Below are 19539 nucleotides of genomic sequence, written 5' to 3'. Positions count from 1 at the left end.
GAACCCTTTCTACACAGAGTTCTACCTGGAACCAAAAGGAGTTATCATTATGGGGACAGCCGAAGAACCCTTTCTACACAGAGTTCTACCTGGAACCAAAAGGAGTTATCATTATGGGGACAGCCGAAGAACCCTTTCTACACAGAGTTCTACCTGGAACCAAAAGGAGTTATCATTATGGGGACAGCCGAAGAACCCTTTCTACACAGAGTTCTACCTGGAACCAAAAGGAGTTATCATTATGGGGACAGCCGAAGAACCCTTTCTACACAGAGTTCTACCTGGAACCAAAAGGAGTTATCATTATGGGACAGCCGAAGAACCCTTTCTACACAGAGTTCTACCTGGAACCAAAAGGAGTTATCATTATGGGGACAGCCGAAGAACCCTTTCTACACAGAGTTCTACCTGGAACCAAAAGGAGTTATCATTATGGGGACAGCCGAAGAACCCTTTCTACACAGAGTTCTACCTGGAACCAAAAGGAGTTATCATTATGGGGACAGCCGAAGAACCCTTTCTACACAGAGTTCTACCTGGAACCAAAAGGAGTTATCATTATGGGGACAGCCGAAGAACCCTTTCTACACAGAGTTCTACCTGGAACCAAAAGGAGTTATCATTATGGGGACAGCCGAAGAACCCTTTCTACACAGAGTTCTACCTGGAACCAAAAGGAGTTATCATTATGGGGACAGCCGAAGAACCCTTTCTACACAGAGTTCTACCTGGAACCAAAAGGAGTTATCATTATGGGGACAGCCGAAGAACCCTTTCTACACAGAGTTCTACCTGGAACCAAAAGGAGTTATCATTATGGGGACAGCCGAAGAACCCTTTCTACACAGAGTTCTACCTGGAACCAAAAGGAGTTATCATTATGGGGACAGCCGAAGAACCCTTTCTACACAGAGTTCTACCTGGAACCAAAAGGAGTTATCATTATGGGGACAGCCGAAGAACCCTTTCTACACAGAGTTCTACCTGGAACCAAAAGGAGTTATCATTATGGGGACAGCCTAACCCTTTCTACACAGAGTTCTAACCAAAAGGAGTTATCATTATGTGGACAGCCGAAGAACCCTTTCTACACAGAGTTCTACCTGGAACCAAAAGGAGTTATCATTATGGGGACAGCCGAAGAACCCTTTCTACACAGAGTTCTACCTGGAACCAAAAGGAGTTATCATTATGGGGACAGCCGAAGAACCCTTTCTACACAGAGTTCTACCTGGAACCAAAAGGAGTTATCATTATGGGGACAGCCGAAGAACCCTTTCTACACAGAGTTCTACCTGGAACCAAAAGGAGTTATCATTATGGGGACAGCCGAAGAACCCTTTCTACACAGAGTTCTACCTGGAACCAAAAGGAGTTATCATTATGGGGACAGCCGAAGAACCCTTTCTACACAGAGTTCTACCTGGAACCAAAAGGAGTTATCATTATGGGGACAGCCGGAACCCTTTCTACACAGAGTTCTACCTGGAACCAAAAGGAGTTATCATTATGGGGACAGCCGAAGAACCCTTTCTACACAGAGTTCTACCTGGAACCAAAAGGAGTTATCATTATGGGGACAGCCGAAGAACCCCAAAAGGAGTTATCTACACAGAGTTCTACCTGGAACCAAAAGGAGTTATCATTATGTGGACAGCCGAAGAACCCTTTCTACACAGAGTTCTACCTGGAACCAAAAGGAGTTATCATTATGGGGACAGCCAAGAACCCATTCTACACAGAGTTCTACCTGGAACCAAAAGGAATTATCATTATGGATTTATCACCTATGGGGACAGCCGAAGAACCCTTTCTACACAGAGTTCTACCTGGAACCAAAAGGAGTTCTCATTATGGGGACAGCCGAAGAACCCTTTCTACACAGAGTTCTACCTGGAACCAAAAGGAGTTATCATTATGGGGACAGCCGAAGAACCCTTTCTACACAGAGTTCTACCTGGAACCAAAAGGAGTTATGGGGACAGCCGAAGAACCCTTTCTACACAGAGTTCTACCTGGAACCAAAAGGAGTTATCATTATGGGGACAGCCGAAGAACCCTTTCTACACAGAGTTCTACCTGGAACCAAAAGGAGTTATCACTATGGGGACAGCCGAAGAACCCTTTCTACACAGTGTTCTACCTGGAACCAAAAGGAGTTATCATTATGGGGACAGCCGAAGAACCCTTTCTACACAGAGTTCTACCTGGAACCAAAAGGAGTTATGGGGACAGCCGAAGAAACCTTTCTACACAGAGTTCTACCTGGAACCAAAAGGAGTTATCATTATGTGGACAGCCGAAGAACCCTTTCTACACAGAGTTCTACCTGGAACCAAAAGGAGTTATGGGGACAGCTGAAGAACCCTTTCTACACAGAGTTCTACCTGGAACCAAAAGGAGTTATCACTATGGGGACAGCCGAAGAACCCTTTCTACACAGAGTTCTACCTGGAACCAAAAGGAGTTATCACTATGGGGACAGCCGAAGAACCCTTTCTACACAGAGTTCTACCTGGAACCAAAAGGAGTTATCACTATGGGGACAGCCGAAGAACCCATTCTACACAGAGTTCTACCTGGAACCAAAAGGAGTTATCACTATGGGGACAGCCGAAGAACCCTTTCTACACAGAGTTCTACCTGGAACCAAAAGGAGTTATCATTATGGGGACAGCCGAAGAACCCATTCTACACAGAGTTCTACCTGGAACCAAAAGGAGTTATCATTATGGGGACAGCCGAAGAACCCTTTCTACACAGAGTTCTACCTGGAACCAAAAAGAGTTATGGGGACAGCCGAAGAACCCTTTCTACACAGAGTTCTACCTGGAACCAAAAGGAGTTATCATTATGGGGACAGCCGAAGAACCCTTTCTACACAGAGTTCTACCTGGAACCAAAAGGAGTTATCATTATGGGGACAGCCGAAGAACCCTTTCTACACAGAGTTCTACCTGGAACCAAAAGGAGTTATGGGGACAGCCGAAGAACCCTTTCTACACAGAGTTCTACCTGGAACCAAAAGGAGTTATCATTATGGGGACAGCCGAAGAACCCATTCTACACAGAGTTCTACCTGGAACCAAAAGGAGTTATCACTATGGGGACAGCCGAAGAACCCTTTCTACACAGAGTTCTACCTGGAACCAAAAGGAGTTATCATTATGGGGACAGCCGAAGAACCCATTCTACACAGAGTTCTACCTGGAACCAAAAGGAGTTATCATTATGGGGACAGCCGAAGAACCCATTCTACACAGAGTTCTACCTGGAACCAAAAGGAGTTATCACTATGGGGACAGCCGAAGAACCCTTTCTACACAGAGTTCTACCTGGAACCAAAAGGAGTTATCATTATGGGGACAGCCGAAGAACCCATTCTACACAGAGTTCTACCTGGAACCAAAAGGAGTTATCATTATGGGGACAGCCGAAGAACCCATTCTACACAGAGTTCTACCTGGAACCAAAAGGAGTTATCATTATGGGGACAGCCGAAGAACCCTTTCTACACAGAGTTCTACCTGGAACCAAAAGGAGTTATCATTATGGGGACAGCCGAAGAACCCATTCTACACAGAGTTCTACCTGGAACCAAAAGGAGTTATCATTATGGGGACAGCCGAAGAACCCTTTCTACACAGAGTTCTACCTGGAACCAAAAGGAGTTATGGGGACAGCCGAAGAACCCTTTCTACACAGAGTTCTACCTGGAACCAAAAGGAGTTATCATTATGGGGACAGCCGAAGAACCCTTTCTACACAGAGTTCTACCTGGAACCAAAAGGAGTTATGGGGACAGCTGAAGAACCCTTTCTACACAGAGTTCTACCTGGAACCAAAAGGAGTTATCACTATGGGGACAGCCGAAGAACCCTTTCTACACAGAGTTCTACCTGGAACCAAAAGGAGTTATCACTATGGGGACAGCCGAAGAACCCTTTCTACACAGAGTTCTACCTGGAACCAAAAGGAGTTATGGGGACAGCCGAACCCTTTTGGAACCCTTTTGACTAAGAGTCCTTCTCAGCAGCAGAAGTTGTTCTGCTTACCCTCCTGCCTGTGCTTCCCTCAGGCTCTCCTGTGTATTACCATTCCGAAGATAGCCTGGGATACCAGTCTGTTGGTGCGATCATTCGGCTCCTTTCCTCTCCTTGTCGTGCCATGATTGGCATGACAAGGAGTTGGAATGATAGCACAAATCGATCTGGGACCAGGCTATTCTTAAGCCATCTTGTATTGATAATGACTGTGGCACGTAGTCCTGAAGCATCCCAGAGTAGGAGTGCTGATCTAGGATCCGGAACCCATCCGTTGACATAAAATATTATTCATTATGATCTTAAAAGCTAAACTGATTCCAGATCAGCGCTACCACTCTGAGATTCTTTATGAATACAGGCCCAGAAACAAGAGGAAGTGAGGTGTTCACAGAGGCTGGGAGAGGGGTTTGGTCTAGCAGAACTCCCCCAGGCATTAGGAGTCCATCTACTGTAACAAACCAGGGCCATCTGGCATGTTAGTAGAGAGAGAGAGAGAGAAATAGGGGCATGTACAGGTATGACAGTATTAGTTATAAAGCACTAAGCACACATACATACACACACTCAAAATCAATGAATAATAATGTTTGAGTTCATTCCTTAAACAACATTGCTTATAGGCCAGACAGATTATGATGGTCTTTTCATACATGTTGTCAGAAATCAATCAATTGGTTTTAAGATGAAATACATATTAACTGTTTCAAACTGTGTCAAATAGTCCTTCAATTATCCTCTGGTGACGAGTAGGTGACCACTAAAAGTGCTGTGGCGATTTCCATGATCATTTATCTGATTCCCAGCCCTGAGATGCATGTAGACCACATGTTCCACTTCCAGTAGCAGTGACACTCCATTGGAGGAATTAACAACATTGCCACTACCTTGGTGATCATAAGTACAAGCAAGCCATTTGTTGTTCATTCTTAAACAAGAATGCACATGCAGGTTGTGAACTAAAACTCCATATAAAAAAAACCTGAACAGTCACATACACTTAGGTTGGAGTCATTAAAACTCGTTTTTCAACCACTCCACAAATTTCTTGTTAACAAACTATAGATTTGGCAAGTCGGTTAGGACATCTACTTTGTGCATGACACAAGTAATTTTAACAACAATTGTTTACAGACAGATTATTTCACTTATAATTCACTGTATCACAATACCAGTGGGTCAGAACTTTGCATACACTAAGTTGACTGTGCCTTTGAACAGCTTGGAAAATTCCAGAAAATGATGTCATGGCTTTGGAAGCTTCTGATAGGCTAATTGACATAATTTGAGTCAATTGGAGGTGTAGCGGTGGATGTATTTCAAGACCTACCTTCAAACTCAGTGCCTCTTTGCTTGACATCATGGGAAAATCAAAATAAATCTGCAGACTTCAGAAAAATATTGTAGACCTCCACAAGTCTGGTTCATCCTTGGGAGCAATTTCCAGACGCCTGAAGGTACCACGTTCATCTGTACCAACAATAGTATGCAAGTATAAACACCATGGGACCACGCAGCCGTCATACCACTTAGGAAGGATACGCGTTCTGTCTCCTGGAGATTAATGTACATTTGGTGCGAAAAGTGCAAATTAATCCCAGAACAACAGAAAAGGACCTTGTGAAGATGCTGGAGGAAACCGGTACAAAAGTATTTATATCCACAGAAAACAAGTCCTATATCGACATAATCTGAAAGGCCGCTCAGCAGTGAAGAAGCCACTGCAACTTTGCAACTGCACATGGGGACAGAGATCATACTTTTTGGAAAAATGTCCTCTGGTCTGATGAAACAAAAATAGAACTGTTTGGCCATTATGACCATTGTTATGTTTGGAGGAAAAAGGGGGAGGCTTGCAACCCGAAGAACAACATCCCAACCATGAAGCATGGGGATGGCAGCATCATGTTGTGGGGGTGCTTTGCTGCAGGAGGGACTGGTACACTTCAGAAAAATAGATGGCAAGATGAGGAAGAACGGAAAATTACATGGATATATTGAAGCAACATCTCAAGACATCAGTCAGGAAGTTTAAGCTTCGTCGCAAATGCGTCTTCCAAATGGACAATGACCCCAAGCATACTTCCAAAGTTGTGGCAAAATGGCCTAAGGACAACAAAGTCAAGGTATTGGAGTGGCCATTACAAAGCCCTGACCTCAACCCTAAAGAACATTTGTGGGCAGAACTGAAAAAGTGTGTGCGAGCAAGGAGGCCTACAATCCTGACTCAATTACACCAGCTCTGGCAGGATGAATGGGCCAAAATTCCCCCAACTTATTATGGGAAGCTTGTGGAAGGGTACCAAAATGTTTGAACCAAGTTAAACAATTTAATAGCAATGCTACAAAATACTGTGTCATGTCTACTCCCTCTTCAGTGCTCGACATCGCCGGTTTACTAATCACTGGCTCTGACAACCATCATTACGCACACCTGGCACCATCGTTATGAGACTCACCTGGACTCCATCACTTCACGGATTACCTCCCCTATATCTGTCACTCCCTTAGGTTCATCCCCCAGGCAGTAGTGATGGTGTTTCATGTCCAGATGCTACTCTTGTTTTGTATCGTTCATTGTGTTATTAAACTCACCACCTGCTTCAAATCCCAGCATCTCTGTTACATTCAGTTTGATTCTATTCTGCTGATGTGTTTCCCCTGAATGAAAATGTGCTTTCTCTAGATGCATTGCTCTCCACAAGCTGGCTCCGTGTCAGAATGGTAGAATACCTTTGGTCCCAGAATATTACTGGCATAACAGATAATGTTCAGGAAATAGGTATTTCATTTTGAAGGCCATTTCCCTGACGTCCGCTTTCATGGTAAACGCTGCGGAAGACGGCTCAGGTGTAAATGACCTTTAAAAGGCACATTGTAGATAGTGCCGTTGAATGGACCCAGACCCTCTCTAGATATGGTCATCTGATACAAACATACAGTCCCAAATTATTGGCAAACAATCTATTACAAATACTGAGCTACAGTTGAAGTCCGACGTTTACATACACTTAACTTGGCGTCATTAAACTTGTTTTTCAACCACTCCATAAATGTATTGTTAACAAACTATAGTTTTGGCAAGTCGGTTAGGACATCTACTTTGTGCATGACACAAGTAATATTTCCAACAATTGTTTAGACAGATTAGTGCACTTATAATTCACTGTATTACAAATCCAGTGGGTCAGAAGTTGACATGCACTAAGTTGACTGTGCCTTTAAACAGCTTGGAAATTTCCAGAAAATGATATCATGTCTTTAGAAGCTCCCAATAGGCTAATTGACATATGTGTGGGCAGAACTGAAAAAGCGTGTGCAAGCAAGGAGGCCTACAAACCTGACTCAGTTACACCAGCTCTGGCAGGAGAAATGGGCCAATATTCACCCAACTTATTGTGGGAAGCTTGTGGAAGGCTACCCGAAAAGTTTGACCCAAGTTAAACTATTTAAAGGAAATGCTACCAAATACTAATTGAGTGTATGTAAACTTCTGACCTACTGGGAATGTGATGAAAGAAATAAAAGCTGAAATAAATCATTCTCTCTACTATTATTCTGACATTTCACATTCTTAAAATAAAGTGGTGATCCTAACTGTCCTAAAACAGGGGATTTTTACTAGGACTAAATGTCAGGAATTGTGAAAAACTGAGTTTAAATATTTTTGGCTAAGGTGTATGTAAACTTCCGACTTCAATTGTATATTGTAATCATTAAAAAAAAAAATAATGTTATACTAATTGCTTAGAGAGATTTTGTTTTACAAGTAATCATTTTTTCTCAAAGATGATCAAAAGTATTGTTTTCAATATCTTTCAATACTTCACATTGCAAGGCACTGAGCCTTTTCCTAAAATGTTTTATGAGATTGGAAAAAACCATTGGGAGGGATCTTAGGCCATTCCTCCATAAAGAATGTTTACATTTGTTGGATGATATAAATGTATTTAATCAGGATGCATAAGCAGAGAATAACCCCATACCTAATGTTAAATATAACCATACTAACCCCTACCTCTACTAACGACACACATCAATCACTACATCAACCATTGTCTCCTGACTCCCACTAAGGACTAAAGAGCAAGTATATGATATATTACAGATGAATTAAACATTGTTACATAAGAATAAAGATCAATCTCAGAAACGCTTTCTTCTATTTTATTGTGATGGAGGGGTCATAAAAAAACAACTATAAAAACAGACAGATTAAACAGGAAATGTATAAAACAAAGTGTAGCCTCTGACATACAACAACAATGTAACAAATTGGCACAAAACTGAAAGAAAAAGAGTATGTTGACAAAAAAAGGGAGTTACGTATATCTTCATAACAACAGCGAGGACTCATGCATTTAGTCACACAGTTAGTTTTCAGTAGCTCATATCAAATTAAGGACAGGTCAGTCTAACCAACTCATCTGATGATGGATACACAGGGAACACTGCATTTCTCTCTTCCTGTCTTTTCTTCTTCTTTTTTTACAGCTTAAACAGACATCATGTTGACGTAATACTTCAGGTTGCTTTTTTGAAAACAAACGTCATGACTCCCGGAGCTGCACTTCAGACCGCTCTGGATTCATGGACCTTCAAATCACTTTTCATACTAAAATATATTATTATTGTATCAATTCAAACTACAGTATTGTACACTACAATGTGTGTAATAAATAACCATAAAGAAATATAAAAATAAGACACATAAATATAAAAAGTCCTCTAAAAACTAAATAGGTACACTTTCATCGGTGACAAGGGTTCTAATACTGCCAAATGCACACATGAAAAATACTAAAATAATGAAGTAACACTGTTAGGTAAAATCAACTGAAACACGTCATAAAACACAGGGACCATATTCACTGACATTTGTTACCTGAAGTGAGGGTTAGTTCGCCACCATTCTTTAAAACAAGTGCACTCAACTAATAATGGCTGACGCTCCAACACAGGAAAATCCCCTTAAACACAGTAAAACCTTTCCCATCCATCTTATTCTCTTTGTCACTTTGTCACATGAAAGATTCCTTATTCGTGCTGTTGTCCGCGTCCCAAATGGCCACTTTTTCCCTCCATAGTATAGTACTTTGGACCAGAGCCCTATAGTGCACCAATAGGGAATATGGTGCCATTTGGGATGAAGCACTGTGTAACAAAAAATGTGTCCAAGCAAGTAAGCAAACATTATTCAATATGGGCCTTGCGCAGATTGAAAGATGTACTGGCTACATCCGTGAAGTGAAAATAACACTGTTCAATGGCACTTACAGCACACAGGACTGGTCTTGCATAAGGCTGGAGGCATTGGGGTGGGGTACAATGCAGAACTGCCCCCCTCCTGCTTCATATGACCCTATAACACTGATGATCATTGATTAACAACTAACCGAACCGAAAACAAGGGGTGTCCCAATAATCAAACCAAACGTGCGCACTTGCTCTCTTCCCTTCATGGATTTGAAAGGAAATGACTGGTATACAAAATATTGTGGACACTTCTTGTAGTTTAGCCCATGCCTACACCAATCCAATGCTTTTCAATTTGTGGGGAGTAGTGAACAAGTGCACACTGCAGGAAGGAGAGATTATTGGGGTGCGACCAAGGAGGAGCATGGTAAGAATGCTGGATTTGAGGTTGTGACACCTTCCCTGATAGGACAGTTTGGTTATGGCATCAGATGCCACATCATCATCCCCACCCTCTCACCTCTCCCTAGCCTGGTCCCAGATCTGTTTGTGCTCTTGCCAATTCCATTGCTGTCCTTGACAAGCCAAACATGGCAAGACAATGAGTGACAAGGAGTGAACATGATAGAACAAACAGACTGGCACTCAGGCTAACCCCTTCCCACCCATACCCCAGAATCCTCTTTTCTTCATAAGGCTAACAATCCAACTTAAAACAAAATGCTATGCTAAGATTAGCTAACATAAAGAAGATCTATAGCTAGTGTGTACATAATCATACTAAAGGGTGAACAGCACATCATGAGGCATGTTTTATCCATAGGTAAACCAGGAATACTGTAGTGCAGATGTTTTGTTTTTTTACAACTCAATAAAATACTGATTTTAGCAAACACCATCATTTGGCAATAAAAAGGTATAGAAATCTTTCTTCAACTGTACAGGTTAAAAGGTTAAAACACGAGCTGCAAAATGAGTAATAACACTGACAAACAGACCTGGGATCGGATGTCTCACTCTCAGTAACAAATGTCCACATGGGTGTTTCTTTTTTTCCTTCTTTTCAAATGAATAATACTTCTATAAACAAGGTCTAAGTAACACTGATTTTTTTCCACAAAAGTCACTTCTTTTTTTGTCTAGTTCAGGCACACCTGGGTTTGAACACAGTAGTGGACCGACAACACAGCATCAACATGGCAGCCATGTTTGTTTTGTTTCTTCTTCTGACAACAAGACAATATTTTCCTGTCCTGCTATTTGACATTTTCAACACAAAATGTATTTTTCATTCACTGTTCATCTCGTTTTCCTCTGTTTCTTTCTGTCCATTTTCTAATGTTTCTGTAATGTTCTCCCTGTCCACATGCGGTTCTTTGTCCTCTGTTTCCTTAGCCTTCTCTGTTACCACAGTTTCCTTCTCTGCCTCTCCTTCCTCCCCCTCCCCATCTCCCATCACCTGTACCTCCATCTCCTCCTCCTCCTCATACACATCTTTCTCCTGCTGTACAGACTCCTCTCTGCTCTCTTCCTCTCTCCTCCATTCCTCTTCCTCCCCCTCCTTCTGGTGTGCCTCCTCCTCTCTCCTCCCTTCTTCCTCCTCCTCTCTTCTCCCTTCCTCCGCTTCCTCACACACCTGCTCCTGTTGTACAGACTTCTCTTCCTCTCTCCTCCCTTCCTCCTTCTTTTCCTGCTGTCCCTCCTCCTCTTCCTGCTGTGCCTCCTCCTCTCTGCTCCCTTCTTCCTCCTCTTCTTCCTGCTGTCCCTCCTCCTCTTCCTGCTGTGCCTCCTCCTCTTCCTGCTGTCCCTCCTCCTCTTCCTGTTTTGCCTCCTCCTCTCTGCTCCCTTCTTCCTCCTCCTCTTCCTGCTGTCCCTCCTCCTCTTCCTGCTGTCCCTCCTCCTCTTCCTGCTGTCCCTCCTCCTCTTCCTGTTGTGCCTCCTCCTCTCTGCTCCCTTCTTCCTCCTCCTCTTGCCTCTCTCCTTCAAACTCCTCCACTTCGTAGATCTCACTCTCTTCATCATCCTCGCCCACCTGCACCACCCGTATGTCGTCCATGCTCATGGCTTCCATGCCTTCCTCCTCTCCTTCCTCTTCCTCCAGCTCCTCCTCACTCTCCCTCTCGTCTGAGTCCAGTTGGGAGGGAGGGGAGGTGGGCCGGCTATCTGACTGCTGCTCCTCTGCTTGGGGGCTCATTTCGGGGGTCATCCTGAGCCGACGCCCCACCTGATGATCTCCCTGGGGCTCCTTCTTGCAGTATGAGTATCGGTGGTTCATGTGCTGGGAGTAGGAGCCCGAGTGGGAGAAACACTTGCCACACTTGTCACAGCGGTAGGGCTTCTCTCCGGAGTGCAGACGCGTGTGCTCTATCAAGTGGTGCTTGTGTTTGAAGGCTTTGTTGCAGATGCCACACTCGTGTGGACGTTTTCCTGAAAACACAAGAGAAGAAGAGAGAAGAGTAGATTACTTTAGTGTCCAATGTACATGGATGTTTAACAGAAACTTGATTTAAAACCCTCTGAAAGACACACAGCCACATACTGAGTTTGTGTTGGAAAAGTTGTAGAGAGAAACAGAGTTTCAAACTCAACCAACTTCTCCATTAAACACACCACAGGTGTCTGCTTAACCCTGTAAAAACATTTTTTTTCAATCCGCAACCCATTACTCTTGATTTGCTCTGTGTGTGTGTGTGTGTGTGTGTGTGTGTGTGTGTGTGTGTGTGTGTGTGTGTGTGTGTGTGTGTGTGTGTGTGTGTGTGTGTGTGTGTGTGTGAGTTTTTCAACACAAAAGGGCTCTACTAGAGACAGAAATACTCGTCAGTTCCAACAGCTGTCCAGCTGGTCTCCGTCGGTGAAGGAGCCGGATGTGGAAGTCCTGGTCTGGAGTGGTTACACCTTGTCTGCGGTTGTGAGGCCGGTTGGACGTACTACCAAATTTGGAGGCGGCTTATGGTAGAGGAATTAACATAAAATTCTCTGTCAACAGCTCTGGTAGACATTCCTGCAGTCAGCATGCCAATTCCACGCTCCCTCAAAACTTGAGACATCTGTAGCATTGTGTTGTGTGACAAAACTGCACATTTTAGAGTGGCCTTTCATTGTCCGAAGCACAAGGTGCTTAATCAGCTTCTTGATATGCCACACCTGTCAGGTGGATGGCTCACTAAGAGGGATGTAAACACATTTGTGCACAAAATTGGAGAGAAATACACGTTTTGTGCAGATTTCTGGGATATTTTATTTCAGCTCATGAAACATGGGACCAACACTTAACATGTTGCGTTTATATTTTTGTTCAGCATAAAACACTTCAGAATATTCCCCCAAACGGATTCCAGCAGGTCTGTTGCACAGGAATATTTTTCAGTAAAATAAACAAACATCTTAGGGTGAATGGAGATCAAGCTGCCAAATGCTGAAATGTTCAAAGATTCTGCTTGACCGGTCTCCTAGGGGCCCTGGTTAAAAGTAGTGCACTATAAAGGGTTCAACTGGGCCCATCCAACGGGGCCGTGAAACACCCCCTTTTCTGCCTGTCCTACGCCAGGCCAGGATTGCTTCCAAAATGGCACCCTATTTCCTATATGGACCCAGGGCAAAAGTTGTTCACTGCATAGGGGATATGGGGCCATTTGGAAAATGAACCCAGGCTTCACAATGCCATTGGCTATGTGTGGTCTGAGAGTAGTGCAGTCATGGCTGGACCAGACCAATACCCACCTGCCCTCTCAGAATAGAATGGAGCACGGCTAATTGTAAACAGACTTTGTGTCCCAAATGGCACCCTATTCTCCTATGGGTCCTGGTCAAAAGTAGTGCACTACATTTGCACTACATGGGTGCCATTTGGGATGCACGCAGAGCCTTTTTTGGCAAATCCAAATCGAATCAAAGTGCTGGAGCCAGTAGTTACGCATGCATCTCATAGGAAATAATTCATGTGTGTTTTAGGAGGACATTAGGTGGGCAGCACTCATTAAAAAGTCAAGAATTATCAGAGTAGGAGTGCTGATCTAAGATCAGGTTCCCACCTGTCTGTATAATCTTATTCATCGTGATCTGAAAGGCGAAGCTGATCCTAAATCCACACTCCTACTCTGAGATGCTATATACGGCCCCTGACCCAATGGACCAGCAACCGCCGGGCATATGATTTACCTGTGTGTTCGTATTTATGCCTGAGCAGGGAGCTGCTCTTCTGGAAGATCTTGTCACACAGGTCACAGGCATACATGCCACTCTCCAGCCGACACATCTTCTTCTGTGGAGGGGCTGAGTCCGAGTCGTTCTGCTCCTCTACGGCCGACACGCTCTCTGAACTGGTGTCAGCCTTCTCCTCCTCCTCAAAGTAAAAGAGAGATGCTTTAATAATGTATCATTAAGATTAAGTATTTCACTTATTATGCTTTTCATAAACATTTTCCCAGTGCTTACAAAGCAAAATAATTATAATGCAAAATCAGAAATCTGTTCTAATGTGACATTGCTATTACTGGATAATCATGCAAGACTAGACCATAAAAGCAGCGGTATGTAAAACACAGTGTTTCCACTGTCACAGGCCTTTGTGTCAGTTCTAGTGAGCCAGCAGGAGAACTTAGAGAGATCTGTCTGCCAGACACTGACAGACGTGGGTTTTCAGACAGACACCGCGCTGTGAGCTGCTCTCATGTATAAACATGCAAGACTATACCATAAAAGCAGCGGTATGTAAAACACAGTGTTTCCACTGTCACAGGCCTTTGTGTCAGTTCTAGTGAGCCAGCAGGAGACCTTAGAGAGATCTGTCTGCCAGACACTGACAGACGTGGGTTTTCAGACAGACACCGCGCTGTGAGCTGCTCACATGTATAAACATGCAAGGATTCATTCTGCTAGTCTTTCTTTACACACACACACACACACACACACACACACACACACACACACACACACACACACACACACACACACACACACACACACACACACACACACACACACACACAATCCCCTGACTCCTACTGGAAGAATCCAACTCAACTCCAGGCTGCGGCAGATAATTCTGTCTGCTGTCATGCACGCACCGAGTATTAGGTAACTTCACCTGGTACATACATCATCCAGCTCAGGGAAGCCTGGAAGGAGCCCAAACCATTCAGCCAGGACTGCTTTCATTTTTCCACAGGCAGGGGGAAAGCGTTCCAAATTGCATCCGATTCCCTATACAGTGCACTACGTTTGACCAGAGCACTATGGGCCCTGGCCAAAAGTTATACACTATATAGGGAATAGGGTACCAATTGAGATGCAGACTTACTTCTTGGTGCTGGGTTATTCAGGCTACTCAGTAAAACTGCAGGAAACTCACAGTGCATTCCCTCCACTGTGTTCTTCTGCTCTGCTCTTCAACTGAATCAATGTGTTCTGTTAGACATAGCACGCTCCTCTGTTGGTGTGTGTGTGTGTGTGTGTGTGTGTGTGTGTGTGTGTGTGTGTGTGTGTGTGTGTGTGTGTGTGTGTGTGTGTGTGTGTGTGTGTGTGTGTGTGTGTGTGTGTGTGTGTGTGTGTGTGTGTGTGTGTGTGTGTGGTATCCCTCTCCTTCACTGATTGATATTTCCCTAATATTGACAAATAACCATCTCTGTGTCCCATCTACTGTATATATTCCTATTGTCTCATCTCACATATTTCAAACATTCTGAATAGCTTGCTCACAAACCAACCTGGCAGCCGTTGAGTATAACGGTCTTCTGGTCTCCGTCGGCCCCAGTGGCGTTGCTGCCTGCTTTAGTGGTGTATGTGTAGGTAAGCTGGGGGATGAGGATAGTCCGTTTGGTGGTGCCAGTGGAGATGGCCCTGAGACAGGGCACACCGCTGCCCTGGTTGGTGATGGCTACTAGCTGGGTGGTCATGATGTTAACCGGGCTGGAGGTGGCCATCTGCGGGGGGGAAGTGACGTAGATGGTGTTGGTGGTTCCCTGAGCCTGGAGCTGGGTTTGGAACCCTGGGAGCTGGGCCTGGAGCTGGGGTTGGAGCTGGGGTTGGAGCTGGGCCTGGATCTGGGCTTGGAGCTGGGGTTGGAGCTGGGACTGGAGCTGGGTTTGGAACCCTGGGAGCTGGGGTTGGAGCTGGGCCTGGATCTGGGCCTGCAGCTGGGGTTGGAGCTGGGGATGGGACGTTTCCTTCTTCAAACAGGTGAGGTTGAGGGGTTGCTCCTGGGGGACATGGGGGACCTGGGGCTCTGATTGGGGCTGCTTGGGAAGGGACAGGTCCAGGGGAAGATCTTGAGACTCGCCCTCTGAGTCCTCCTCCGTTTTCACGATGACCCGGCCGCTGGAGGAGAGGTTTAGTGGTGAAGGAGCCGAGGCTGAGACCAAGGGGGAGGCGGAGGTCGAGGCAGGGGAACTGTTGGGAGGTTGGGAAGATGATGTCTCCTGGGTTTGGGCCGAGGCGAGTTGATTCTCTGTCTGCTCTCCGCTCTTCTCTTGGGCCGCCTGGGTCTCTGTTCTAGGACCTGTTGAAGGTAGAGGGGAAGAGGAACCAGGGGGCTCGACAGTAATCTGACCGGACTGCATCTTCTCAAACCATTTCTTGACTATGTCCACGGGCAAGCTGATGTTGTCAGAGATCCTGGCCAGCTCTTCCTCGGTGGGCTCTGAGTTTAAGGCAAAGTAGGCCTTGAGGAGGGAGAGCAGGTTCTTCAGAGGGGGCTGGCCTGGTGTTATCCCTGCTTCTGCCAGCAGGGAGGCGATAGAGGGGTCCAGGGGGCTGCCGTCACCCCCCTCCCCATTGGTAGGTTTACAGTGCTGGAGCATGTGTAGTGCATCCAAACCACCAGGACAGTCATCACACAGCAGACATGTTGTCTTGCCTGTCTGGGCCTTTGGTGTTTCACCCTCCTTGCTCTGCTCTGCCTCTGCCTTGGTCTGAGCCTCCTCTTTCTCCATCTCCTTCTCAGACTCAGAGTCGGGCTGCTCGGTCTTGATGATGCTGAGGTCCTGGGTGAGTTTCTCTGTTACTTTGGAGGCTGGCTGTGTGTTGGTGGGGGCAGGGAGAGGTTCCTTCTTGAGGAGCTGAGGTGCGCTGGGCTGTTGGGCCAAGCTGGGCTCCAGGGTGTAGTTAATAATGATCTTGGTGGTTCCGTCTTGGTCCACGAAGCCAGGGAGGCTGATGGCTGAGATGACCTGCTGCCCAGCCTGCCCCACCACCCCCTGCTTGGACGTCACCAGCCCGTTGGCCGTCCCCAGCACCTGGCGAAACACATTCCCATCCATGGCCACCTTGGAAATAAGAGCACCACAATGGAAATGAGTAACCTTTCCTGGTGCTCTCCTTGATGAGTAGTGGTACTAAAGCTCAATGTTAAAGTGTGTAAAAGTCACTGGGATGATAGACACACCAACTGCTAACAAATGACCACAACATCAAGGGGCTCCATACAATAGCTAGATTTGGTCATTTCTGACCGCAAGGGGCCTTTTAAACCTTTTTGTATTTAAAAAAAATAATAATTTTAAATGCATAATTGAATTCTGTTTTTAAATCGGCAAATAAATACAAATCAAACCTTGAGTACGTTCTGCAGGTCGCTGAGATTAATACTGATAGGAGACATCAAACCAACGGTGGGCAGCACCACCGCCTGGACCCTGCCCTGTGGTACCGCCATGCCCTGTGGTACCGCCAGGCCCTGTGGCAGCCCCGTGCCCTGTGGTACCGCCATGCCCTGGGGTACCGCCATGCCACCGGTAAACCCTGTCCCGTTAGGCCCCACCACCACCGGCTTGTACTCATATTCCACCTGCTCTGATTTGATCTGGTTGACGGGGAGCTGCTCCTGAAGGGGCTTGCCATCTGTCTTCTCCCCCCGGAGGAGCAGTCGGGTAGGGGCTACGGGGGCAGTGCCGGAAAGCTGGTTCTGGGTGGAGGGGGTCTGGGAGGCCTTCATGACTGGTCGGGGGGTACCGTTGACAGGCACCATGCCAACACACTTCTTACTGCTGATGTGGGAGCTGTAGGACCCGGAGTGGGAAAATCGCTTCTTACAGTTGGGGCACTCGTATGGCTTCTCTCCTGAGAGAAATTGGTTAAATAAGAAGAATAGAGTAATCAAATAAAGCTACTTCCAGGAAACATCTGAAAACATAAGGTTTGTGTCCCAAATGGCACCCAATTCCCTATATAGTGCACTATGTTTGACGCCTATGGGTCCTGGTCAGAAGTAGTGCACTACCTGGGGAAGAGGGTGCCATGTGGGATGCAGATGCACCGATTATTAACACACAGGTAATGGAGTCATGTCCCTGAAGCCAACAGCAACAGAATTATGACACATTGGCCAGAAGCACAGATTCAATAATTATCATAATCAAGAATCAGAAATTATAGAGCGGCATATTATAAACATATCAAAGGAAATGGTTAGTTAGATACATCTGGACCAGCAGTGCTGTGAATATATTGGTGAGTCACTAGGATTCTGTCCCAAATGACACCCTCTTCCCTATAGCCTATAGTGCACGACTTTTGACCAGGACTGTGTCCCAATTGGCCAATAGGGCTCTGGTCAAAATTAGTGCGCTATATTAGAGAATAGGATAGCATTTGGACTTAACCATGTGAGTCATCCCATGCGTGTGTTGCCATGGTGACCAAGGTGTTGCCAGTATTACTCACCGCTGTGAATACGCAGGTGCTCCTTCAGGTGGTGCTTGTATTTAAAAGCTTTGGAACACTCTGTACACATGAACTTCCTATTCCCCCCTGTTGTTGTCGTGGTTTGGGGCATGTGGCGCTAGCAGACAGACAGAAGGACACACGGGTGAGTGAGGACACTCTCCAGTCAACGGGTACAGCATAGTTCATTTTTTCGTCCCAAATGGAACACTATTCCCAATGCAGTACACTACTTTTGACCAGGGTTCTGGGCTCTGGTCAAAAGTAGTGTGAAGTAGTGTGGTATATAGGGAATAGCATGCCATTTGGGACACAGACAATGTGTTTGTTGTGCATGGTGAGAAGCCTCTTCAGTCAACGTGTACAGTGTAGTTAATGTGTGCGTTGTTCATGGGGATGTTTTGGTTGAATATAGTACATTGTCCTAGAATGTCACAACAGTACTCTGTCTAAAGTCATACTCATGTTGCTGTCTGAAGGGAGTGTAATGCATTCCCAGTCAACAGTAATAGTAATCCTGCGTGGCTCAGTTGGTAGGACCTGGTGCTTGGATGCCAGGGTTGTGGGCTACATTCCCATGGGGGACCTGCACTAAATAGTATGACAATGTATGCAGTCACTCTGGATAAAGACATCTTGGTTCAAATTGCTCTGTCAAAGAATAAAGGGAGAGTTCTGTACAGTACAATTCAAATACGGGTTTAAACATTTAATAGGTCAGCTAAAATGTTGTGTTCATCCCAAATGGCACCCTATTCCTGATGCAGTGCACATTTCTGACCAGAAAAAGCATGCATTATAAAGGGAATAGGGTTCTATTTGAGACGCTAATTTAGTTTGCATCTGTGTCAGCAGACAGTGATAAAAACAGTGCTGAGATAAGACAGAATTATGAATCGTAATGCAAAACAGAAATCCATAAAGTTAATTTATTCAACAGGAGCAGATAAACATCCAGGAATTTTTATAATATACAGTATCAGTCAAAGGTTTGGACATGCCTCCTCATTCAACGGTTTTCTTTATTTTTACTATTTTCTACAATGTAGAATAATAGTGAAGACATCACAACTATGAAATAACACATATGGAACCATGTAGTAACCAAAAAAGTGTCATACAAATCAAAATTCTTTATGTTTAGTGGGGTGTTAGTGGTGCTGGGAAGGATGGCTACTTCTTTAAAGTAGCCACCCTTTGCCTTGACGACAGCTTTACACACTCTTGGAATTTTCTCAACCAGCTTCACCTGGAATGCTTTTCCAACAGTCTTGAAGGAATTCCCACATATGCTGAGCACTTGTTGGCTGCTTTTCCTTCACACTGCGGTGCAACTCATCCCTAACCACCTCAATTGGGTTGAGGTCGGGTGATTGTGGAGGCCAGGTCATTTGATGCAGCACTCCATCACTCTCCTTCTTGGTCAAATAGGCCTTACACAGCCTGGAGGTGTGGTGTGTCGTTGTCCTGTTGAAAAACAAATGATATTCCCACTAAGCCGAAACCAGATGGAATGGCGTATCGCTGCAGAATGCTGTAGTAGCCATGCTGGTCAAGTGTGCCTTAAATTCGAAATAAATCATAGGCAATGTCACCAACAAAGAACCCCGACACCATAACACCTCCTCCTTCATGCTTCACG

General features: G+C 45.2%; 1 protein-coding gene across 4 annotated transcripts in view; it reads right to left on the bottom strand.

Annotated features, from left to right (window-relative positions):
• Window positions 1-8194: 8194 nt before the first annotated feature.
• The window catches only part of LOC135559035 (zinc finger E-box-binding homeobox 1-like), a 104234-nt gene continuing 92889 nt past the window's right edge, over window positions 8195-19539 (bottom strand). For 3 of the 4 annotated variants that reach the window (XM_064993348.1, XM_064993351.1, XM_064993350.1), the window contains exons 5-9: window positions 17898-18015; window positions 16789-17294; window positions 14945-16501; window positions 13398-13581; window positions 8195-11666 (exon numbers count right to left, since the gene is read on the bottom strand). In XM_064993348.1, coding sequence (XP_064849420.1) covers window positions 10528-11666; window positions 13398-13581; window positions 14945-16501; window positions 16789-17294; window positions 17898-18015 — 3504 coding nt within the window. In that variant the 3' untranslated portion in view covers window positions 8195-10527. The remainder of the gene's footprint in view (window positions 11667-13397; window positions 13582-14944; window positions 16502-16788; window positions 17295-17897; window positions 18016-19539) is intronic. The other variant, XM_064993349.1, reaches the window with a different exon arrangement.

This window comes from Oncorhynchus masou, chromosome 17, assembly GCF_036934945.1.
Source record: "Oncorhynchus masou masou isolate Uvic2021 chromosome 17, UVic_Omas_1.1, whole genome shotgun sequence".
Lineage (NCBI taxonomy): Eukaryota > Metazoa > Chordata > Actinopteri > Salmoniformes > Salmonidae > Oncorhynchus > Oncorhynchus masou.
The sequence above is the reverse complement of the archived record's forward strand: the minus strand, read 5'-3'. Positions and strand labels throughout refer to the sequence as shown.